The sequence below is a fragment of the Bombyx mori genome, chromosome 11 (genome assembly GCF_030269925.1).
Source record: "Bombyx mori chromosome 11, ASM3026992v2".
NCBI lineage: Eukaryota > Metazoa > Arthropoda > Insecta > Lepidoptera > Bombycidae > Bombyx > Bombyx mori.
Window position 1 is genome coordinate 3,201,157 of NC_085117.1, and position 25,576 is coordinate 3,226,732.

The 25,576-nt window shown below is 40.4% G+C and overlaps 1 protein-coding gene across 1 annotated transcript in view; it reads left to right on the forward strand.

Moving 5' to 3' along the window:
* LOC101743059 (uncharacterized) overlaps positions 1–25,576 on the forward strand; it is a 51,114-nt gene that overhangs the window by 12,641 nt on the left and 12,897 nt on the right. Inside the window, exons 2-7 of the mRNA XM_004922203.5 lie at positions 16,428–16,759; positions 20,170–20,292; positions 20,783–20,926; positions 21,371–21,497; positions 22,343–22,522; positions 23,049–23,172. Of these exons, the coding sequence (XP_004922260.1) occupies positions 16,609–16,759; positions 20,170–20,292; positions 20,783–20,926; positions 21,371–21,497; positions 22,343–22,522; positions 23,049–23,172 (849 nt within the window). The 5' untranslated portion in view covers positions 16,428–16,608. The remainder of the gene's footprint in view (positions 1–16,427; positions 16,760–20,169; positions 20,293–20,782; positions 20,927–21,370; positions 21,498–22,342; positions 22,523–23,048; positions 23,173–25,576) is intronic.

A 25,576-nucleotide genomic window follows, 5' to 3' on the forward strand; every position in this document is an offset into this window, starting at 1 on the left:
CTTACGTTTGGGATTTCTTTGAATTCGCGCCTTCACAGCTTTTATCACTGCTGGAGTCCTAACAGACCGAGGGCGACCACTTCTTGACCTGTCATCTACACTAGAGTCTTCATTGTATCGTTTGATGGTACGATAAACGAATCTTTTGGTTATATTAAAATTTTTCAGTATGTAAAAAAATTGAATTGGCGCGTAACCGCAACGATGCAACGCAATAACTGCAACACGGTCTTCTTTAAGCGTCCACTCCATATTTAAAAATGATTAAAATTCTAAAAGTGTACATTTTTATTTTCATGAACATTTCGAAATTCGAATTCAATAAACTTTTTTGTGGCCAGCATTCTAAAAGAAAAGTTTTTAATGTGTGACAATACTTATGACCTGACTAGTTATAGTATATGTTTATTAAAATGTAATATTTTCTTTCGTTTTCACGTGTCGTAGGTAACAATTAAAATTACTTTTGCCTAAAATCGCGTTTTCTGCTGTTATTCTTTTAGACATTTAGAATACAGCACGGTTTTTCTGGTCGCCCCCTTCTAACGCCCCATCGCGTATATTAGTTTCCCTACCTATTCGCTAGGAGCTTAGGCGGCAATTCCAGCTACGGCCGGGTAGGTGAGCTCACGGGCTCAACTTGAGAGAATTTGCTAACACTAACCCTAGCCAAGGCACTGCCTCGCAGAATTTACCACCGGATCGGGCTCGTGACCCACTGAGAAGATCCGGCGAGACTCAGTGGGCTGTGTCTAGAAGAAGGTGTGTAGTCGACATTAGTTCATTGTAATATCCGTGTATAATAAGTTGTTAACACGTTAAACGCCATACCATACTATATTGTGTCCACACCATGCTTTCCCCTAAGACTGTACCTATGTATGCATAAAAAATCTTCCAAAAATCGTTTTAGGTGTTTTTTTGCAAATAATGTCAGGAAATAACCTAAAAAATGATTGGTGACGTACGGAAAAGGTGACCACTCGTCAGTCTCCCAGAGGTGTCGAATGTCAGACACGCGGTGTCCACTGCTGCCTCCCGGACCCGATTTTATTAGCGGTCACAGGGTGTCCGTCGCTTTCCCCCTTGCGTTAAACACGGTATCCAGTCTGGCGTTCGACGTGATAAATCTAATCTTTTAATTCTGTTATATAAACATTATTAATAACACAGCAATAAATCGTTTGTTTTAAAAAATCCGCTCTCGGCTTAGTGTTGCGTAACGACCCTGACCGAATGAGTCGTAGTGCCCGGTGCGTTCACGTCGAATGGCGCGTTTATACGGGGTTCATGTTGACACGAATCGGGCTTCGGGATAAATAAATAAAACTAATCGCCCAAATACTAATTTTTAAGGCAATTAAGGGGGTAGATATTTTTTTAATTGCCTAGACGGGTGGACGAGCTCATAGTCAACCTGGTATTGAGTGCTTACCGGAGCCCATAAACACTTACAACGTAAAAGCCGTAGTAAGGACCTCATGAACTTAGATTTTCATTTTCAACCTACCAGACCTTATTATAAGTACGAGCTTATTCTTCTTCTGTGATTGCATTACAAAAAGTAGGTATGGAGCCAAATGCAATTTTTAAAACTCTCCATACGCTTGGTATTAGTAAAATGTTTGTGTACCGGGCTATTAATAGGTGCAAAGGACCTCATGAACTTAAATTTTAATTTTCAACCTACCAGACCTTGATATAAGTACGACTTTATTCTTTGTGTTCGAAAAGAAATGTAGAAGACATGAAAAGTGTATTTTTTTAAATAAAGTAATTGAGGGTAGTTAGCCTAATGTTTAAATGCCGACGAATAAAATCTTAGTCGTTCGCTAACACGAAACCAGCAATGTATTCGAAACGTCAGTGAAATGCAAACAGGAGAAGAGGTCAGCGTAATTCGTTAAAGTAATTCTCAATTATGCCTAAAGGAGGTATATGGAAAATCTTATTGGTCGTCTTAATAATATTCTGTCATAATTTTAGGCCATTACGATCTAGCCCGGTGTTTCCCAGCGTGGGGACCACGCCCCACAAGGGGGCAATCGCAGTAAATTAATATAGAAAATCTGTATTAAAAATATTTTGAATTTGTATTTCAGTTTTTTATTATATTTTGAGATATTACTTACTGTGTTCTGATAACAATTTCGTAGTGATTTCTCCCTTTAGAGGGGAACTCCCCTATAAATTATAGGTTTTAACCTATTCTTAAGTGAACAAATCAATTTTTTATTTCAAAAATTATGTACGTATGTGTGTATGTGATATAAAAAAATTTGAAATGTTACAGTGGGGTCATGGCACAAAAAAGGTTGAAAAACACTGATCTAGCCTCTCTCTGGTCTGGTACATTCACAAACTAACTCAGACAAGTAATATTGAATGTTGTAATAAAACGTGTATAGTATTTTATCAAGCTTCCCCGCAATCAACAAGTGGGTACCTAAAGACGACGATAAACTTTTGATGGGACACAATTTAATTGTATATTATTACTGGACGCTGTTATTAAGAAACGAACCATCTTCATTTATTTCTTTATTAAGTTTTTAATGCCTAAACCCTATTTTTAAGTCTTAACATGTAGGTGAGTTCACGGGGCTCAAACCGGAGTGTTGCTAACACTGGCTCTAGCACTAGCAGTGCTTTGCAGAATCTACCATCGGATCGGAAATGCGACCCGCTGAGAAGATCCGGCGACAAACTCAGTGGGCTGTGTCTGTGGGTTAATTTACTCGCCGAGCCCATCGTCGCAAGCAACGGGTACGACGAGAACGATGACCGGTGCTTGAGGTACCTAAAAGCTCCGACTTGGGTTCGTACTTAAGGTATCCATATAAATCCTGTATATTCGCATACCAGTGTAGCGGACGTGTAATGGCGCGAGTTCATTGTGCGATCTCTTAGGCGCCGGGTCCCCAAGTTCAAGCGACGGGTTCGACGAGAACGATGACCGGTTAATTTAGATTATTCCTACATATTTATTCTACTTGTATGTTCATAGTGCATGATGTAATTTTCTAAATAACTAACTTTTGCGCGCGATTTCATCCGTGTTGAATAGTTACTTTGCGATAACGCTAAATATTACCCGAGACTTCATCACGTAGAAGGTGAAAATATTTTTGGATAATAGAACGTTAAGAAGCTATTTAAGGTACCGAAATCACGCTTTTTAACCAACTTCAAAAGAGGAGGTTATTAGTGCTCCTCTCTTATTGGTCTTAGCGTGATGTTGTATAGTCTTTGGCCTTCCTCAATAAATAGGCAATCAAACACTGAAAGAATTTTTCAAATCGGGCCAGAAGTTCCTGAGATTAGCGCGTTCGACTAAACAAACAAACAAACTATTCAGCTTTATAATATTAGTATAGATTTTAAACAAAAATCTCGTTATCGTGTTGTAGAAGTACCGCGTTATAAGAGAGGGTAGTGGGGAATTTTTTCTTTTCGTGTTATAGTGGAACCGTGTTGTAAAATACCGTGTTATAAGAGGTTCACCGGTATATCGAAGTAATCCTCGTAAATCCACGTCACACAACGGCCAAGGTTTCAGGAAATACCAATTTGAAGATTGTTTCCGGATTTGCGAGGTTTTTTTAATTTATTTATTAACTAAGGGCTCAGTCCACTGAAGAACCTTGACCGGATTTCGGTTACGTCAAAGACGCGATAACGCGATCAACGCTGCAGATTTCGCGACCCACAATTAATGGGGATGGTAGGTCAAAAAATGACCGCTTTGCGCGATAAAGAACCACTCTTTATATCGTTCATTAGATGATGGAGTACTGACTGGTTATTCCTAATTCCCATTTTACGTTATCGTAAAGGCTCTTGCCTTGTGTTGTGAAGCGATTACCTCCCAAACTTTAGTAAAGGTTTTTTTTCCGCGTAGTAACATCTTATAAATCGATGACGACCGGCTGCGTGCACGAAAAATTGTCACGTTCCGCCTGAGCCTGAGCGTGCGAGCGAGAGCGCGGAACAAGCGATAGGGAGGCACGATCAGCGTAAGCGTGGTCTCTTGTGAACTGGTGGTAGGATCTCTTGTGAGTCCACACGGGTAGGCACCACCACCCTGCCTGTTTCTGCCGTGAAGCATTAATGCGTTTCGGTTTGAAGGTCGGGGCAGCCGTTGTAACTATACTGAGACCCTAGAACTTGTATCTGACTATGACTACTTCACATCAGGTGGGCTGTGAGCTCGTCCACCCATCTAAGCAATACAAAAAGCTAGGGGCTACCTACTGTATCACAGTATTGTTACGATTCACCGTGGCCTCATCCTACTGTGTTAATGAGTCGTGAATTTGAGGAGGTTTAATTACCGTTGCAGGTCGGTCGAAGGTGTGTTATTAGTACACGAACATGGTCTGCCCACAGCCCACCTGTTGTGCAGCAATAAAAAAAAGCGTTAATTTATCGAAAAAATTGTAATTTCTAATCAACTCCCCTCTTTGTATTATACAAACTGATAATAATTCAATTCATAAAAGTATGCAATTTTTCATCAAAGTTTCTTTGTGACGTTATCACGTAAAACTATCAACCAATCTAATTGGTAACCATTTTGCTAATCTTATGGGTATTGGTCCTGTTTCGTTTAATACCATCCATTTGTGGGTGTGCTCGAGGTCAGGAGATAACAGCGTGACGTCATACAACGTGACTCACACAGCGGCCAGTTAGTTGTACATATGTGCGTGCAGTTATTAATGTACTAGATTGAATGAAATGACCTACTAGCAAGACCACTGGAAGGTGGCTTGGAGTTTGATTTTTATTCATTGTTCTAGAACCTGTGATTTATTGGGTTCTCTGTGATTAGTGCGAGTTTTTTAACGTTCTCGATAGCGTGAAAGTTAACTCAAATTTGGATGGAGTTGGATCGTTTGCCTACGTTTGCCGCTAGGGGGGCGCTGTTCCAACTGCATACAAATTTGTGTTAACTTTAACGCTATCGAGAACGAGCATTCGCCACTTCTCCCGGTTTGTGGTGAGCTTGGTCATCGTCATAATCGGTTGCTCTTGGCAGAGCAGTCGTGGATATGTGGAATTCTTGCTTATTAAAGCCCTGACAGATGTTTTCCATAGTGAGCTTGGTACACTCATGCAAACAACCGCCAATTGCCGACTTGCCTTGGTCGGTCCATAGCATGGGCAACCTTCCACGCGGTCTGGTGCCTTCTGCCCTGAACGACAAGGCGCTCTATGGAGACATTTCCTCGCCGAGAGATTGAGATTCCTCATGAGGCACAGCAATGATACTGAATGACGACCACGACTGCTTTGACAAGAGCGACACGACAAAGAAATATAGTACACGGTTTCAGAGCGGAAAGCTTGCAACGTCTTAAGCTTTAGGTTAAGCTCGGTCCGGCGAAGAAAACGGTCAAACTTGACGCTTCGTGTGCCGCAAAAAGGCTTCTTCGGTCCCCTTGGGTCAATTCAGTCATAAAGGCATCCTTAAATTTTACACGATCTAAAAGGCAATGTACATTAAAATAATGCTTAATCAGACCGATGCTTCCTTATTCTCAAACATAACAAGGATCATATTTCTAAATTTTGCACGGAAACTATTCTAGAATGATCTGGTTTTATCGGGAATGTTCTGGTAAGTAGTGAACGTAGTCGATACGACTATAAAAAGTGTGGCATAAGCGACACAAAGACCCCGATCCATTAACGGTGCTTTTAGGTACCACAAGCACCGGTCACCGCCCTCGTCGAACCCGTCGCTTGCGACGAGTGAATTAACCCATAGACACAGCCCACTCAGTTTCTCGCTGGATCTTCTCAGTGGGTCAGTGGCCAGTGCTAGCAAACGGTTTGAGCCCCGTGAGCTCACCTACACGTCAAGGAGAAGTTGAAATAGCCTCTCAAGGCTATCAGCATAGGTAGGGAAAAAAAACATAAAGACAGCTATAATCGAAGCGTCATGAAAGCTAATTGTGATGGCGATGTCCTATTCTTAAATGTCCGTAATAATTAAATTTAATTAGTGTTTCGGCGTGAGGTTTTATTCATCTTGAACCCCAGCTTCATGATCGTATCTTTGTGTGTGCGTTGAGGAACGCGCCCGGCTCGATGGCGGCCCTCAACAAAACAATTTCATTAATTTCTTGATTGATCCAAGTGGTTACGCGTGCCTCTAAACGGAAATGTTCAATTGTGAAATTAAATATGTCGACTTGTTGACAAACAATTCGTGGTAATAATATAAGTTGTATATCTCCGGTAGAATTTCTGTAAGACTTAGGTAACGACTTTCTTTGATTTTTGGCGTCTTGTCATACAGTTTATTTTTCCTTTTTAAGCTATTGCATAGATTTTATCGCGGGCCTTGAGCGCGGCTTGAGAGCGGAATCCAGAAATTTCGTAACGAAAATAACCTGACACCCCCACTTCCCAATAACTGAAACAATAACTAAACAAATAACTAAAACCGCGTAAGGTTCAAAGGCAGCCCGAGGAAAGTGCGCGTCTAGTCCGTCGCGATCGTCTGTCGGCGCACATTACAAGGAGCAATACCTGGCAACGAATGCGTGATGCTACTCGCTGCACGAGACTCCCCTTAGGGGTATCAAAAGTGGCAGTTGTAACTTCACACTAAAGAATACACTTCCGAGAGTTTTTTTTTTTTTTTCCTACCTATGCTGATACCCTTGAGAGGCTATTTCAGAGTAACCGTGGCTAGTAGGTGAGCTCACGGGGCTCAAACCTGACGACGATGCTAACACGAACCCTAGCAAGAGCCGTGCTTCGCAGAATCTAACCACCGGATCGGAAAAGCGACCCACTGAGAAGATCCGGCGAGAAACTCAGTGGGCTGTGTCTGAGAGTTAATTTGCTCGTCGAGCCCTTCGTCGCAAGCGACGGGTTCGACGAGAACGGTGACCGGTGCTTGAAGTACCTAAAAGCACCGTTAGTGGATCGGGAGGATCCGAGATGACTTGTTTTGGGCGACGTCGACTGCTTTCCATTCTGTCCGCAGGATCGGGAATGTAGTTACCGGCGGCCACGATGAGAGGGTTCTCGTGTCGTGCCGCTTTATCGAAGTGGCGCATCGACGCCGACTGCAAATACTTACTAACGGACTCTAAGTCCAGGTCGTCATGGAGGTCGACGCTCCTGACGAACCCCGGGGCTCCGACGGCTATCCTGCAAAAACGGGATTGTATAATCTGGAAGGATTTTAAGTGAGTGCGGGCCGCGTGAGCGAACACTACACTTGCATAGGTCATGACGGGGCGTATGCAAGTTTTGTCACCTTATTTCTAAGGGACATTTTACTTCGCCTGCATATCATCGGGTAGAGGCGTCCTAGAATGAAGGCGGCACGGTCGCGTACCGCCTTAATATGAGGGCGGAATGTCATCCTTCTGTCGAGGGTGACGCCTAAATATTTGACCTTCGGGGTCCACGGTATGGGCTGGTCGAACATCCTTCCGAGAGAATTGCAAACCTGAAAGTATTATACTGAAATATTTGAGAACTTTAATACCGCGATGCAGGTTTTTTGTTAATAACTTTGTCAATTGTTACATAATTTCATCGTTTTCATCAATAATTGACGTGTAAACTGATATAAAACGATTTAAAGAAATTTGTTTTCAAAATTTTATGATTTTTACTGGTATATTTTTAAGGAATTCTGAAAAACATTATGCTGGTGTTTGTTTTTGGTGTACAACGCCATCTGGTGGTAGTTATTCAAAGATATTCTCTTAGAAGAGTTAATAATGTTCGTAGTTCAGTGTTTCCCAATTTTAATTTGATTAATGTTAATATTAATTGTATTTTCTGTCTAATTAGTAATCTTGTAAATGAGCATTAAAATTTTGGACTTTAAACAGACAATTTTCTGTTTAAATTTTACACTTCCTTCACTTTTACAGCACTTTCCGGTAATGCTATTTATTAAGTTTTTTTAAATTTAGCTTATTAGCTGGATATTTATTGGAAAATCGTCGATCTTTTAAAGTTAAGTCATTTCCAAAGTCTATACACTATAGTATCCGCTATGTACTTTTAAGATATTGAGTAAAATATCATCAATGAACACTTTATGACGCCATTTTATTGGCGATTCCATTTTATTACTTTAATATTCGAAACATCTGAAATATTAGTATGAGGGATTCGTTGTTAAGTCGTGAATCTGAATTAGATAAAAGCTACTTATTAGTAAATTAGATGATTTAGCTTGAGAAAATACAGTACGGCGGTAGTCTAGTGGTATATAAAAGAAATTCGATTTATTTTATTATTGTTTTTTTTATTGCTTAGATGGGTGGACGAGCTCACAGCCCACCTGGTGTTAAGTGGTTACTGGAGCCCATAGACATCCACAACGTAAATGCGCCACCCACCTTGAGATACAAGTTCTAAGGTCTCAAGTATAGTTACAACGGCTGCCCCACCCTTCAAACTGAAACGCATTACTGCTTCACGGCAGAAATAGGCAGGGTGGTGGTACCCACCCGCGCGGACTCACAAGAGGTCCTACCACCAGTAATTACGCAAATTATAATTTTGCGGGTTTCATTTTTATTACACGATGTTATTCCTTCACCGTGGAAGTCAACCGTGAACATTTGTTGAGTACGTATTTCATTTGAAAAATTGGTACCCGCCTGCGAGATTCGAACACCGGTGCATCGCTTCAACACGAATGCACCGGACGTCTTATCCATTAGGCCACGACGACTTCAAAATAATGTTTTAATATTGTTTAAATAATGTTTTAATATTAAATTATTATTATCTAATTATAGTTGCATAAGTCGATAAAAACCGCGGCAGTCCCCGAGTGCCGCACGTGTTTTTTTTTTCTCACCGGTCATCGGAACCCGTAAACGTCAAAAACGCAAATGCCCCCATCCAACTAAATAGTAATTATCAAATAACACGATAGTAATGCAATTGTTTCATTAGGACGTTGGTTTGTAAGAGTGAAATGTCAAATTTCATTAGGACGTTGGCTTGTAAGAGAGAAATGTGAAATTTCATTAGGACGTTCGCTTGTAGGAGATAAATGTCAAATTTCATTAGGACGTTGGCTTGTAAGAGAGAAATGTCAAATTTCATTAGGACTTTTTTTTTTTTTATTGCTTAGATGTGTGGACTAGCTCACAGCCCACTTGGTGTTAAGTGGTTACTGGAGCCCATAGAAATCTACAACGTAAATGCGCCACACACCTTGAGATATAGTTCTAAGGTCTCAGTATAGTCACAACGGCTGCCCCACTCTTCAAACCGAAACGCATTACTGCTTCACGGCAGAAATAGGCGGGGCGGTGGTACCTACTCGTGCGGACTCACAAGAGGTCCTACCACCAGTACGTTCCAGGACCACCAACTAGGACGTTCGCTCGTAAGAGATAAATGTCAAATTTCATCAGGACGTTGGCTTCGTCGACCGAGGGAACCGGCGGTCATGTTGCTGGCGGCCGCCGGTCCGGCGTCTGGGCGATGGCGGGATGGATGTAATGTGCTCTGCGTAAACCCTGTCTCGCCGTCTCAATAGCTCCGACTGGGTTTCCGCCCGGTCCGGGGTAGGGCGCCGGCTGTGAGCGGCAGGTGTTTTTAGTGAGGTTCGACTCCCACATACCCCACCTGCCGTGCGGGTGGGGATCCGGCGATTTTCTCCTGTGGTAAAAAAAAAAAAAAACGTTCCGCCTGAGCCCGAGCGTTCAAGCGAGAGCGCGGAACAAGCGATAGAGAGGCACGATAGGCTCAAGCGTTGGCTTGTGACACGTTTATCTCTCTTCTCGCGTGACGTCAGAGCTAGCAGTTCGAATAGTTCTGCTACTGACGTTATCACGTAAAACTATCGTCTGTAAACCGACTTTAAAGACAAACAATTTCCCTTTTTTTAAATGTGAAAACAAACTGGAAACGCCTGCGTCTCCTTCACGCAGCGTGCGGTTTCGTATTTCCTTCTCTTTCCTGTCTCCTCTGCATCGCATATGTTTGTCTCGCCTGCTTCGAACACACCAGGGCATCGTGATCTCTTATCGCCTGTTGTTCTTTGTCTGACGCGAACAGGAAACGCGAGGCCTCGTTCGATATTGTGTGTTTAAAATGCTTAACGAATGTCGCAGTCGTTGTGCGAACACCGTCGTTACGCGTTAAGTCTGAATTGCCGGATGTTTTGAAAGTTTTCCCCTAAAAGAACGGTTGGGTATTGAGTCGTTTAGTGGTTGGGGTCCTAAATAACATAATCGGGCCCCCGGTTCGCAGTCGCGGACCAGTCCCACATACCCCGCGCGCCCCCTTGGGCGCGGGGACCTCATGGGAGGTTCCACCCCCGGCAATAAAAAACAAAGAGGCGTGGGTGTAGCTTCCTGTCACGATAGCACGATCGCAAACTAATGTTTCTCGCATGAACAATACGCGATTAATGAGCGAGATAGGTGATTTGCCGTCGCTCCATATATGTATTCGTACTAGCTGCGCTCGCGGCTTCGCCCGCAAAGAAATGCAATTTTAAATTGTAGCATTAAATTCGTGAGACGATTCATACGACATTCATGTCGCCCTTTGCACGTGTGCAAAGTTTCATATCGATTGAGGTAATGGTTCTCAATTTTTAGTTTGCATCCAGTTATTATATTGATTTATTGTTTTTGTTTTTGACGTGACAACGTCTTATAATTCGATGGAGCCGGCTGCACGCACGAAAAAACATGACTCATGCGGCGTTACCTCGCTCTGAGGTAACGTAATTAAATATATTTTATGTTCCGTGATACATTGTCGAATATTCGTGCTTCCATCATTAAAATAAATAGCATCGGTCCGCTAGTGCAGCGATTGTAGGTTATGCTATAATTGACAAAACTATAACAATAAGTTAACAGAACTATTTCACGATGAGTAAAAAACCATTCCATCAGTATTATCATAGGACGTTGTCACGTTCAACTATCTTCAGTAAACCGACTTTACAGACAATAGATTTTTTTTCTATTGACACTTTTGGATCTTACTCCTCTTAGCCCCTCTGAGCCCCCATCTAAATAAAGTCTTAAACATAAAGTCACATAACATAAAGTCTTTGACAATAGAACCATAATAATGTTTAAACTTATTTAAGTTAATAATTATGGTCGAATTTTGACCACTGGGCGACCACTAATTTCTATAGTTTCGCTCCAACATGACCGGTATAAAATGGAGTGAAAAAAAAATTTTTGGTTCGGTTTGCTAATTAACCGGTTTTTTTTAGCTACTACATATCTATACAATATCAAATTATGTAACACAGTAATAGAGTTAATGATTTTAGAAGGAAAAAACCAGTTCGCGTCGAGTTAAATCCCGTTTTACCAAGATTCTTCGTGGTTCTATCATTAAACAAGCAGCATGAATATAAACCTAACGAAGGTCGAGTAGATATAAATAAGTATATACACATGATTATATATACACGTCACCATATAACAACTATTATGTAGCAGTCGATAAAACGTATCTAGGAATTATTGGAAATAACTCATAAATACTAGGGCCGTTTAGAACGCTATAGTTTCTTGACGTGATAACGTCTTATAAATCGATGAACACCGGCTGCACGCACGAAAAAGTGTCACGTTCCGCCTGAGCTTGAGCGTGCGAGCGAGAGCGCGGAACAAGCGATAGAGAGACACGATCGGCCCAAGCGTTGGCTTATGACACATTTATAGCTCTTCTCCCGTGACGTGAGAGATAGCAGTTCGAATAGTTCTGCTAGTGACGTTATCACGTAAATCGACTTTATCGACAGCCATTTTTTTTTAATTGGTTCACAACTATATTTTTGGTTCTCTATTTTTTTTCTTCTTCTAAATAAACTTTGAAGTTCACGTGTGGAGATTTCTTCTTTTCACTCATGAAGGGTCATACGAGAAGGACAGTTCTACTGGTTTTAACTGATTATGGGAGCTTATAGACCTCAATGCCTTGCTCAATGCCAACTCTCAAACTTATGATTGATATCCCAAACCTTTGCACAGAAACACGAGTCAAGCCCGTGTTGGATATAAGTAAAATTGTGTTTCCCACCCATCAGGGCTCACAGGGTAATGCTTCGAGGGATTGCTTGAGGTAATGCCGCCGTCTGGTTTTTACCATCGCCTGCCATGAGAGCTCTCCATGCTGACTAAAACTGTTGCGTACATCCACAATGCGTTTCCAGAGATCTTTTCTGCCACGTACCACCCTGGCTCTGGAATGATCCTACCCTGACCACTGACTGAAGAGTATTCAGCGGTAAGCAGCGACTTGGCTGCCCCAAGGCCGTGTTGACGTCTACCTACCATAGTCGTCTCTCAACAAAGATCACACAAAAAAAACACGTGTGGCACTCAGAAACTGGCGCGGTAAAGCTATTGCATAGCATTTTTTATCAACCTATGCAATTATTATTAGACAATAATAATTTAATATTAAAACAATAATAAAATAAGACCACGCTATATTTATAAACATTAACAAACTACCCATCTCTCTCTCACGCGAGAGAGAGATGGGTAGACTTTTCATGATGCGCATGCAGTGCGACGTCACGCCGCGCGTTTATTTAAACACTACAAACACTAACCACTACACAAGCGCAACGTGCGGAGTGGGGGGTGTTAGGTTTTATTTTCGTTACGGAATTTCTTGATTGGGTCGCCGCGCTCAAAGCCCGCGATAAAAGCTATGCAATAGCTTAAAATCTCAAAAGATCATCTCATTCTGCACTCCGATATGCTACTTCATAAAATTAAAATTGGCGATTAAAAAAATCGCAACGGACATTCTTAAGTTTAACACGAACCGTGTTATTGGGTCAAGTGCCGACCCTAATACAGTATCTAAGGTATTTCTAAGGTAACATATTTGTGTGTGTGTTTTTATGGAAAATACACACGCAAGTGGCGATTGATTTATCGATACTTAAATGTAATTGCTAAATCGAAAATTTATCTAGTGAAGGTTTTTTTTTGTAATGCTCTTATTGTATAGATTTTTTTTTTTTAATGGGTGGACGAGCTCACAGCCCACCTGGTGTTAAGTGTTTACTGGAGCCCATAGACATATACGACGTAAATGCACTACACATGCAATACACAAATGCAATTACTAAGCGAAATGTCGTTTAAGTTAAATAGTCTTCTACTCCTCGATATATTTATTATTATTACTAGCGGGAGGACCTCTTATGAATCCGCACGGGTAGGTACCACCACCCCGCCTATTTCTACCGTGAAGCAGTAATGCGTTTCGGTTTTTGTAACTATACTGAGACCTTAGAACTCATGTCTCAATGTGGGTGGCGGCATTTGCGTTGTAGATGTCTACGGGCTCCAGTAACCAACTAACATCAGGTGGGCTGTGAGTTCGTCCACCCATATATGCAATAAACAAAACAAAAAAATAACGTCCTAACTTTTGCATAATTAATAGATTTTATATTTCGTTTGACCTTACCTTCTTAGCTTTTTATCGAGACATTTAAAGCATATCGGTCAGTTACACTCTCGCCGGAACTTGGCATATATACAACCATAATTAATTACGTCGGAAAGACTAATGAATCTATTCCCGCTATGAATTAGGTCGGCGCGGCTTCGATAAAGCGGCACGACATGAGAATCCTTTCATCGCGATCGCCGGAAACTGCGTAGCCGATCCTGTGGACCAAATGGTAATCAGTTGACGTCGCCCAAAACACGTCATTTCGGATCCTCCCGATCCACTAATGGTGCCTTTAGGTACCTCAAGCACCGGTCCTCGTTCTCGACGAAACCGCCGCTTGCGACGAAGGGCTCGACGAGCGAATTAACCCATAGACACAGTTCACTGAGTTTCTCGCCGGATCTTCTCAGTGGGTCGCGTTTCCGATCCGGTGGTAGATTCTGCGAAGCACGGCTCTTGCTAGGGTTCGTGTTAGTAACGTCGTTAGGTTTGAGCACCATGAGCTCACCTACTACTTAAGGTTACGCTGATATGGTCCCTCTAGCTCTAGCTCTAGCTTAGGAAATAAAAAAGTGGGAACGGTCCTTTCAACTTTATCGTAGAAACGATTAGTGCTAACGTCGGGGGGAGATGAAATGTAATTATCGGGTCTGACTGTTTACAATATTTGTCATCGATCCTCGATAATTATATCAAATTTCGAGTTAATCCAACGTGTAGAAGGAGGTGAAAATCATGTTCAAAGATTCCTTTACAAACTAACATACGTATAATGCCGGCCACTCACATGCGCGCAAACATTCGTACATTGTACGAATGCTCGCCCGCATGTGAAGAGCCGTCAAACAAAATTCGCAAACTTAGCGGCTGTGCAAATGGGTTCGGTACTCAATTTGCGAACCCGTTTGCGCTTCTTACCACACTTGTTTACGAATGTCTCACGAATTTCTCCTCCTTTTTAATTCGTCAATAGAACATTGAAGAGAAAAAGAGTTTTGAATTCTTTCCCAGACATCATTCACAGCCATGCTGTTTTTATGGGACTTCTTTTGATGAAGATACGCTACACAGTAGACTTAACGATCTATGAAAATAGCGAAACGTCCGTTGCCTTCGCAATCCTGGGCGCAACTGGTCACACGAATGTGTGGGAGACTACGCGAAGGATCGCGGTTCGCGCGCTTTGATGTCTGTTAAAAAACCGACACAGCTTGGAAAACTGCGAATGCAGCGAAAACTTTTCATAATCATTTGCAAATGTCGTCCTACACTTGCGGGTTTGCGTATTCGTGCGAATGTGAGTGACCGGTATAAAGCTAATAAAAGCGTATTAAAAACAAGAGTGCGCTATTTTTTAGAATTATTAATATTGGCACCAACAGTTCGATGTTTTTAATTGAACTTCAATTAAGCTTACTCCATTCAAATAGCTGAAGAAGTTTTTTTGTTTTGTGACATCATAATTTTTATCAAATTTTGAACTTTAAATGGCTCTCTGTAAAGTTGCAATAAGAAGTTTAAGCGATATACGAAATAGCCTTTCAATAATCATATAACCCTCAATATGTTATTTACACAGCAATATACGTACTTATATACACATAATAAATCAACAGTATAGAACAGATTTTAGTTTTAGATAAAAAAATATATAACTTATCGACGTCGAAATTGTGTAATTACAATTATTTGTTGCGACAAACAAACATATTATTCTGATAACCCCGTTTTAGTGTGAGGCGACGTTTAATTTAAAAATTAAAAAGTTTTTTCTTTTCGTTTTTTTTTAATTTCATTATTTAATATTACTAGCGACCCACCCTCGCTTCGCTGCGGTAACATTAAATTTTATTATTGTCTCGTGATGTTACCCGCTGTTATTGTCGTACCACGGGTGACGTCACGGGGCGAAGCTAGTCTAAAAAAGTAGCCTAAGTTACTCCTTATATCATCAGCTACCTATCAGTGAAAGTCTCGTCAAAATCGGTATATCCGTTCCAGAGATTAGCTGGAACAAACAGACAGACCGACAAAAATTGTAAAAAAAAATATTTTGGTGTATATTCATATTATGCATGTAGTAAAAAGCGGTTATTTCAATATTATAAACAGACACTCCAGTTTTATTTATATGTCCACATAAGATTAGGTCCACAATACACATTACAAGTTAAAGCCTCCGAAGGAGACCTAACAACTCAAGAGTAATTGCTTCGCGAATGAGTCTACTACCGGATCGGAATGGCGACTTGCTGAAAAGATCCGGCGAGAAACTCAGCGGGCTGATGCTTAGGTTAGGTTGCATGTCGAACTCTTTGCCGAGTTCGGCGAGTACGGTTACTGGGGTCACTAAGCCTGCTCCTAGTGTTAGAGCTGAAGGCGTCTAATGCAACGGTTATTATATCTGATGGATCCGTCAGGACGTGCTGTTATGTGTTCATATTCCGTTCGAACTCCAAGTCGTCGCTAAAGGCCCATACGAACAGCCACTTCGATAAAACGACAAATTTGTCCAAATAAAAAATTAAAATACCCTACAAGCACATCACATGCTCTTTACGGAAGCAAATAAACTAAGATGATTACTTTAATGGTATGGCATTACTTTAAACTACGATTTAAAATGGATATGCGGTTTCCTGTTCGCACCGAAATGTGCCGAGTCATGGGATTGTACTTATAAACTACTATTTGCCCACTGAGTTTCTCGCCGGATCATCTCAGTGGGTCGCGTTTCCGATCCGGTTGTAGATTTGCGAAACACTGCTCTTACTAGGGCCAGGGTTAGCAACACTTCCGTTTTGAGCCCCGTGAGCTACACGTCAAGGCGAAGCTGAAATAGCCTCTCAAGGCTATCAGCCTTAGGAAGGAAAAAATAAATTTAAACAAAGCCTTTATGCCTTACCTTAGCACAGCCTATGTATTCAAATAAACGGTTCGCAATTAATGTTATTCTTTATTTGTATTTCCAGATCACGATTCCGAAGCCAACAAACACAAACAAACAAACAAGACTGAAACTAGATCGTAATATGTAGAATAAAGGATATTAATAGAAAAAAAAAACATTCCACTATCGTGCATTGAATGCGTGGAAGAAGCGCGGGAATTGTGCGCATGCGCCATCTTGTCGTGAAGCGAATTTGACACGGAATGGCGTCTCAGATGCGTTCGCTCGCCGAGGAGGGGAAGGCGGGCGACGGTGCGGACGAGATGCTCCTGGATAAGAGCAGGGTGCTGGTCGTGCCGGCGGGGAAGAGTGGGGACGAGCACGCCCTGGTGACGGTTAAATCTTCCAAAAAAGGTTCGCATTTTATTATTTGTATTCGTGTCTGTGAAATTTTGGAGACATCCTATTCGAGAATTTAAATTTCATTAAAGACTAGCTGACCCGGCAGACTTCTTAGTGCCTCAATCGATGCCAGGTGGGGGAGAAAAGTCCTCGAATGGAGGCCACGAATGGGTACAAGGAGCGTGGGGCGTCCTCCAACCAGGTGGACTGACGACTTAGTGCGCACGGCGGGAAGTCGTTAGATGCGGAAGTCGGAGGACCGCATTATGTGTAAGGCATTGGGGAAGGCCTATGTCCAGCAGTGGGCAGATGAAGGCTGATGATGATGATGATAATGATGATATAGATTTTCGAATAGCACGCAATGTAACACAATCGGAATGGTCGAAGCATGCGTGGGGTCAACCTTAAACTTCGCGTTACATTGCCGGTTCGTGAAATGTGAACGTGCTCAAATGAATTCAACATACGAATATAGTTTTATCGTTTATATTCTCGTGCGCTCAGTGTAAGCTTTTTTAAGCTTTGGCGAGTCAACGATCTCACGGTCCACCTGATGTTAAGCGATTACCGGAACCCGTAGATCTCACGACATATACCAAAGCGACTCTCCTAGGGTTATCACGTGTATGAGAGTAAAACACATTTTTTTTAAACTATTAAATCGCGTCATTTCTATGTACTAGGTACACTGTCATTCATTTTATGTATATTTTTGATGGTAATACCTACACTACAACTTTTATACAAACAAATGTTTTTTTTATTTTTTTTTATTGTACAGATGGTTGGACAAGCTCACAGCCGACCCAGTGTTGTATTTGCCGGAACCCATAGACATCTACAACGTAAATGCCGCTGCCTACCTCGAGATATAAGTTCTAAAGTCTCAGTATAGTTACAACGGCTACCCTACCCTTCAAACCGAAACGCATTACTGCTTTTTACATTTAGTACATAAATAATTAAACTTGATAACTCGAATTCCAAAAATCACACTCTGTAAATAGTTAATTATGTCTTACCTGGAATTACCACGAAATCGAAGAGTAATTAATTCCAACAAACAGCTGCCGTAAAACTGAAATCGATTTTTTTTACTCGTAAAATAATTGATTATATTCTCAGAAATATCTCCTCGTTGAGTGGAAATTTTAACCATCAAATACTTCATATCTCGAATTTCTTGGTAAACCGAAGTTATCGAAAAGCTTCTGTATAAACTATTATATTTCTATACTAATATATAAATCTACAGTGTTTTTTACGGACGATCCGATATAACTACTGAACAATGCATCCGATTGACTTGAAACTTGGTATCCATATAGAAAATATAATAATATGTACTTAATGGATAGGCTAATATTTATATGAGTGTTGGACTCCCTAATAATAATGACAATAAATAATAATGTTAATTTTAAATGCCCAGCGAAGCGGGTGAGTACGGCTAGTCGCCCATAATGGCGGTTAGCGCCCATATTTCGACGACAAAATCGTCGTGGCCTAAACTGGCCTAAAGGATAAGACGTCCGGTGCATTCGTATGTAGCGATGCACCGGTGTTCGAATCCCGCCGGCGGGTACTAATTTTTCTATTAAAATACATACTTAACAAATATTCACGATAGACTTCCACGGTGAAGGAATAACACCGTGTAATAAAAAAAAAACCCCGCTAAATTATAATTTGCGTTATTACTGGTGGTAGGACACCCTTGTGAGTCCGCGCGGGTAGGTATCACCACCCTGCCTATTTCAGCCGTGAACCAGTAAATGCGTTTCGGTTTGAAGGGCGGGGCAGCCGTTGTAACTATACTGCGACCTTAGAACTTTTCATCAAAGTGGGTGGCGGCATTTACGGTATAGATGTCTATGGGCTTCGGTAACAACTTAACACCAGGTGGGCTGTGAGCTCGTTCACCAATAATTGCAATAAAAAAAAAACTTGTATGATACGTCTCAAAATATTTACCTAGTTCCAAAAAATACAAGTTCAACTATGTACATATAAGTTTTAATTACGCTACGAATGCCAAACTAATCTATATGTAACAATTAATTAACTAATAAATAACTAGGTAATTTATGTGTATTATCTATGGCGAATGTTGTTAACACGATGAGATTTTTTGGCGGGAACGTGTGGAGTGAAGTTGTGTGATTTGTTTTATTTTGTCTATTTAGTGTTTCCTCAGGTTTAAATGTGTAATAACGGTGGTTTATTAACTGTTTAATATCTGTGAAAGTGCACAAATGTGGGAAAGTGAAACAAAGCCGTTGGACGCAACTTCTCGTCATCCTCCAAAAAGTCCACTGAAAAAAAACCTAGTAAATGACCACCATTTTACTGAGATTATATTTTATCCCATATCATCTCATCACATTTCATTTCATGTCTCAAATTAATCATCTTTATTTCATTTCACTCCATATTATCATTTTTCATAAAAATAAGAATGTAAATTAAAATAAGACATGACCTAAAGGTCTTAGTTACCAGGTCATAAAATCTCTTAAAAAATTAACACGATTATTTTAATTTCAGAACGCCTATAGTTTCTGAACGAAATAAAGTATACGTAATAAAAAATTTGAGGGTAGTATTGAAAAAAATAGCAAAAAAAACCCAGGAAAAACAGTTTTGTGTGTTGTTTTTTATTCTGTGAAGCTAATTTAAGTTCGTTGTAAGTTTGTTCTTCTCCGTGAATTTGGTTTAAAAGTTTGCAATGGCGAAGAAATCAAGATACAAAAGATTGAAAAAACGTAAGATATTTTCACAAAAAGATGTGTGGTTTTTTTTTATTCTTTCAATGTGAACATGATTTTGAGCCCCTTCAAAACGTCGGATTAACTCGAAATTTGGCATACTTAATAAGGACCGATGACAATTCAATATTTTAAACAGTTTGATCCTTTATCCTTACTAGGATAATCAGGATTAGCGATTTTCTGTTTTCCTGAGACTCGGAGTGTCTGCATCAAGATCAAGAAGAAAAAAAAAAAGGCGCGCCGGTCACCTATTTCTCGGATAAGTTACCGACTGACTCAGATGAAATTTCTGAAAAATTGAAAAAAAATTTAAAAAATTGAAATTCATCTAAAAAAATAAAACTAAATAATAGTTTAAAAAAAAAAAAAAAACGATTTTATAGGAAATTCAACTAAAAAATAGAAAATAAATTTTAATAAATTTGAAATTAATTATTTATAAATTAATTATTTAAAATAGTGTAAGAAAAAATAATTTTATTGTAAAAAAAAAAGCGTGGGGTGCATGATATCTAATAGTGGCACATTTACGTTATAGATGTCTATGGTCTCCAGTAACCACTTAACACCAGGTGGGCTGTGAGCTCGTTCAACAATCTAATCAATAAAAAAATCGCTGTAACAACAACTCACATTGCTGGTTTTCAGTAAAGCTGCCGGATGACGACACGCCGGCCGTCGGAGCGGGTCGATTCACGATCGGTCCGGCGCCGGAACGCGACTGGGAGATGGTCCCGCCCGATGGAAAGTGGGGCTGGTTCATCCTTGTCGGTAAATATGTTTCATTTGTCCGTTTAGCGTATTGGTTGTTTTCTCTTTATTATCTTCTGATATGTCAGAGTAAGTTCGGATAAAGTTAAAATATACGCTATTTCTTTATTTATTATTAAATACTTGCTGAACACTGATTTACGAGGCTATTCAATGATACTAGTGGACGCCCATTAGTCGAAATTCGCCTATAATTAACTGAAATTATAAGTTTTTTTTTTTTTATTATTGCTGAGATGTGTGGACGAGCTCACAGCCCACCTGGTGTTAAGTGGTTACTGGAGCCTATAGACATCTACGACGTAAATGCGCCCCCCACCTTGAGATATAGTTCTAAGGTCTCAGTATAGTCACAACGGCTGCCCCACCCCAAACCGAAACGCATTACTGCTTCACGGCGGAAATAGGCAGGGTGGTAGTACCTACCCGTGCGGACTCACAAGAGGTCTTACCACCTGGTGGAACTAAGTCGCGAATCGACGGATTACAGGTGCGACCCTGGTCAATATACTGATACCGGGTACGATAAAGTCCTTCGGTGTGCTGATGGTGGAGTTTAATGATGTCTTCCACTCGAGTGCTTCTGCCTCGTCAGGGATCGTGGCCCTCTGCTATTTCCTGTACAGCAGCTTAGGTGAGTAACTCATCAGGGGCATGGTCGAGTAGAATCGCTTTAGGAGGCGAAGACTGCATGCACAACCCACTGTGTATGTATGTCTGTATGTTTGGTTCCTATTTTGTACACTAAATACTAGTCTAGTCTGTATGTTTAAATCCTATTTTGTAGACTAAATCCTAGTATAGTCTGTATGTTTAGTGCCTATTTTGTACACTAAATCTGAGTATAACTTGTTTGTTAAGTTTCTATTTTGTATACTAAATCTTAGTATAACCTGTTTGTTTAGTTCCTATTTTGTATACTAAATCCTAGTATATTCTGTATGTTTAGTTCCTATTTTGTACACTAATCTTAGTATAGGCTGTAGTTTAATTCCTATTTTGTATACTAAATCTTAGTATAACCTGTTTGCTTAGTTCCTATTTGGATACTAAATGTTAGTATACTCTGTATTTTCAGGTCCACTTTCGTCAATTCTATCCGTGAGGTGGTCATACAGGACTGTCACACTGATCGGGGGTAGTTTCGCAGCGTTTGGAATGATACTGAGTAGCGCAGCATTTTCTATAACCTATTTGTATTTTAGGTGAGATTTTTTTTATTTTTTTTTATTTCCCTTGTAGGCAGACGAGCGAGAATACGGCCCACCTGATGGTGAGTGGTTACGGTTGCCCATGGACTTAAGCAATGCCAGGGGCAGAGCCAAGCCGCTGCCTACCGTTAAGTACTCTCCACAAGCCTCGTTTGAAGAAGAACATGTCATAGCGCTCGGGAAACACCGTGGAGGGGAGCTCATTCCATAACCGGATGGTACGTGGCAAATAAGATCTCTAGAAACGCATTTGATTCCTTGAAGTGGTGAGGTCACTTGAAGACTGAAAGGCCGGATCAATGTTGCGCCCAACCATGAACTCTCCATTGTTTTAAGTCTAGATTAGTCCGCGCACTGCGCATGCGCAGTGAAAGAGAAGGTCAAATATAGTAGCAAGTCACAATAAATCGTACTGCTATACTTTTATAGTGTAATTTGGTTTTGAATGAAAACGTATTAATGTTCTGAGGACTTTTTGGCGGAAACGCGAGGGGTGAAGCTGTGTGATTTGTTTTCTTTTTTCTATTTAGCGTTTCTTCAGGCTTAAATGTGTAATAACGGTGGTTTATTAACTGTTTAATATCTGTGACAGTGCACAAATATGGGAAAATGAAACAAAGCCGCTGGACGTAGCTTCTTTGGGATCCTCCAAAAAGTCTCAGTAAATGACCACCATTTTACTGAGATTATCTTTCATCCCATTTCATTTCACTCAATATTATAATTTTTTCATAAAAAATAAGAATATAAATTAAAATAAGACTCGACCTAAAGGTCTTAGTTACCAGGTCATAAAATCACTTTAAAAAAAAACAAAATATATTGTTCTGTTATTTCAGCTTCGGTGCTATGGTAGGTACGGGCGCTGGCCTCGCCTTCCCAGCCACAGTGTACATAGTCACTTCATACTTCGTGAGGTTCCGTGGTCTGGCGAACGGGATCTGCATGTCGGGCTCCGCGTTCGGCAGCATCATCCTGCCCCCGGTGCTTAGGTACCTGCTCGAGACCTACGGCTACAAGTGAGTAGGAAATCGTCTGGTCATAAATCCGGTAAAATTGGGTCATAGAATAGAATTTTCGGTAGGCAGCGGCTTGGCTCTGTTCCTGGCGCTTGTTGAAGTCCACGGGCGACGGTAACCACTCACCATCAGGTGGGACGTGCATGCTCGTCTGCCTACAAGGGTAATAACAAAAAAAATGCCTTAAATCGTGAGGAGGGGGGCGAGAGATCTCCTAGTCAGTCGCCTGGGGTGAAGTGGTTACCGGAGCCAATCTAAATGTGCCAGCCACCTTGAGATATAAGTTCTAAGGTCTCAGTATAATTACAACGGCTGCCCCGCCCTTCAAACCAAAACGCGTTACTACTTCACGGCATAAATAGGCAGGGCGGTGGTGCCTACCCGTGCGGACTCACAAGGCGTCCGGGTGGTACCGGGCTGATAAGACGCCCTCACTGACACCGCAAAGTTTTCTAATCTATTCGACTCTATCGATTTCCTGTTCTATTGTACGGTCGTCAAAAAAAGTGTTTTCATTATTCGACAGAGGCGCCGTCTTGATATTGGGTGGAATAATGCTGAACGTTTGGGCGGCTGCTCTCCTGTTCCAGCCTGTCGAAGAGCACATGGTCAGGAAGTACAAGGAAAACCAGGAGGAGGACTGTCCTCAGGTATGTATGTGTGTAAAAGGGGGGAGGGGAGGGAATGGGAATATTTTTGTGTTCCCTCACATCTACACAACTATATGATAGTTTTTTTTATTGCTCAGATGAGTGGACGAGCTCACAGTCCACCTGGTGTGAAATGGTTACTGGAGCCCATAGACATCTACGACGTAAATGTGCCACCCACCTTGAGATATCAGTTCTATGGTCTCAAGTATAGTTACAACGGGTGCCCCACCATTCGAACCGAAACGCATTACTGCTTCACGGTAGAAATAGGCAGAGTGGTGGTACCTACCCGCGCGGACTGCAAGAGGTTCTACCACCAGTAATTTAATTTAGGAGGGTGAGCCATATGAGGAGGGGAATGCAATGCGGTCTGGTTCTTGTGCCAGACCACGGTTTTATGAAGGTTGAAGGGTGGGTAGGGATTTCCGTGATGTGATGCCCGTGGACTCATGCCCTTAGGTGCGGAGCGAGGTCACCTCCCTACCTGTTAAATAGATATATACTATCAGTTGGAATGCATACATCGTTTATGGGCTTACGCTGTGCTTTGGGTTTTAAAGAAGTCATTCATATCTGGTACTGTTGTTAAGGGGTGTTTTAGGCTTCGTATAGATATGGTTGCTTCAGACGGGTGAAAATTAGTACATATTATTTTTTCGGGTGGGTTTTTTGACTTTATGAGTGCCACATAACAATGCCTTAAAGAGAACTCCTAACGTAGTAGTACCGTTTGCAGACAAAAATGTTTTTTTCTTTCTTTCATTTCTTTTAATTTAAGATTTATCGTAGCCAGTGGCACTCAAATTGTCAGAGACAACTGTCATTACTTTAAATAGATGATCATTTTCATTGAGCCGAAGTGAAATTTCTTTGTTAATTTGTGATTAAGAAGAAAATTTGTACAAAAACAAGTATAGTTTCGCCGAGATGGGAACGAAAAGAGTCTTAAAATCACTTTAAAATGCTCTATATCTTTCTTGCGTCCGTTATCTATAGTTCCGATTTTATTACGCGACGAAATGTTGATGTTGCTGCTGTCGGTACATGAGTCGCGTTACGATCCACTCAAGGAAGTGTCACTTCACTAATGCCGTTTATTTTGTCGTTTTTTTTTCGCACATCGCTTTTAAAAGTTTAAACGTTTTTCACGTTAAAAGCAATTATTAAAAAAAAAGCTCCTGTGTTTTTGACGATTTTTGAAAATGAAACGAAATATTTCCATTAAAACTGAAACCGCACGGACCGGATGTCATTGTCAGTGGACAGTCTACAGTCGTCTACAGTAAGCAAAAACATAAATGTGTTTTTTATTATTATGATTATTATTACATTTGTTTCTTTAACAAAATAACCGTTGTAATAAGCATTTAGCTCTTAATGTGCTATTTTTGTTGAATGTTAATTTTTTTTTAACGTATTTGGTACATATCGGTTTCCCGTTTAGCATTCGTTAATATTACGATTCATAGAAGATAGTTTAGTAGTCTTCCTAAATTATATTAGCGCATAATTTTAATGGTAAAGTAAAATTTTTATTTAGCAGTCGGTACCTTGACGATATTGTCATTTATGACCTAAAACCATCCCCAAATTTATTTATATCGAGAGATCAAAGGATAATTAGTTTAGGCGACATTTGAGTCGTCTATTATCAAAGGTGGCAATCTGTGCATTTGGACAAAAAAATGTTATTGATATGTCAATACAGATTGATTTGAATATAATCGTCTCCTTCAAAGAATACGGTTCAAAACCTGCATTAAATAAAGGTTAATACTTAACCTGTTATTTATCTAAGATGTCGTTCAGAAGAGTTTTGTGACTGCCAATGGAATACAAAGTCAATAATTCGTTTTTCTGATATACCAATAATTGTCCAAAAGTCACATTGCCGACTTTGATGTCGACTCATTTGATAACATATCATAACAAAAAAAACTTCTTTAGCTATTTGAATGGAGTAAACTTAATTGATGTTTAATTTAAAACAATGAATTTTTTATGCTCATCTATTATCTATATATATAAAAATGAATTGCTGTTCGTTAGTCTCGCTAAAACTCGAGAACGGCTGGAACGATTTGGCTAATTTTGGTCTTGAATTATTTGTGGAAGTCCAGAGAAGGTTTAAAAGGTTAAGATAAATATGAGAATGCTCGGAATTAAATAAAAATAACAATTTTGGTTTTCCTTTGACGTGTCCCTCGTCGGACGGATTCCTTTTGTTTGTTTTAAGTTTATTTTATACAAAAATTTAGGTCTTTTATTTATGGTTTGTTTTATTTATTGATCGATTTATTTACTATAATTTTATGAACTCAAGTGATCCGACTAATATTATACACATTATATTAAGAATTCTATTATAATTAGTAGGTATCTATTATTATTAATGTATTAG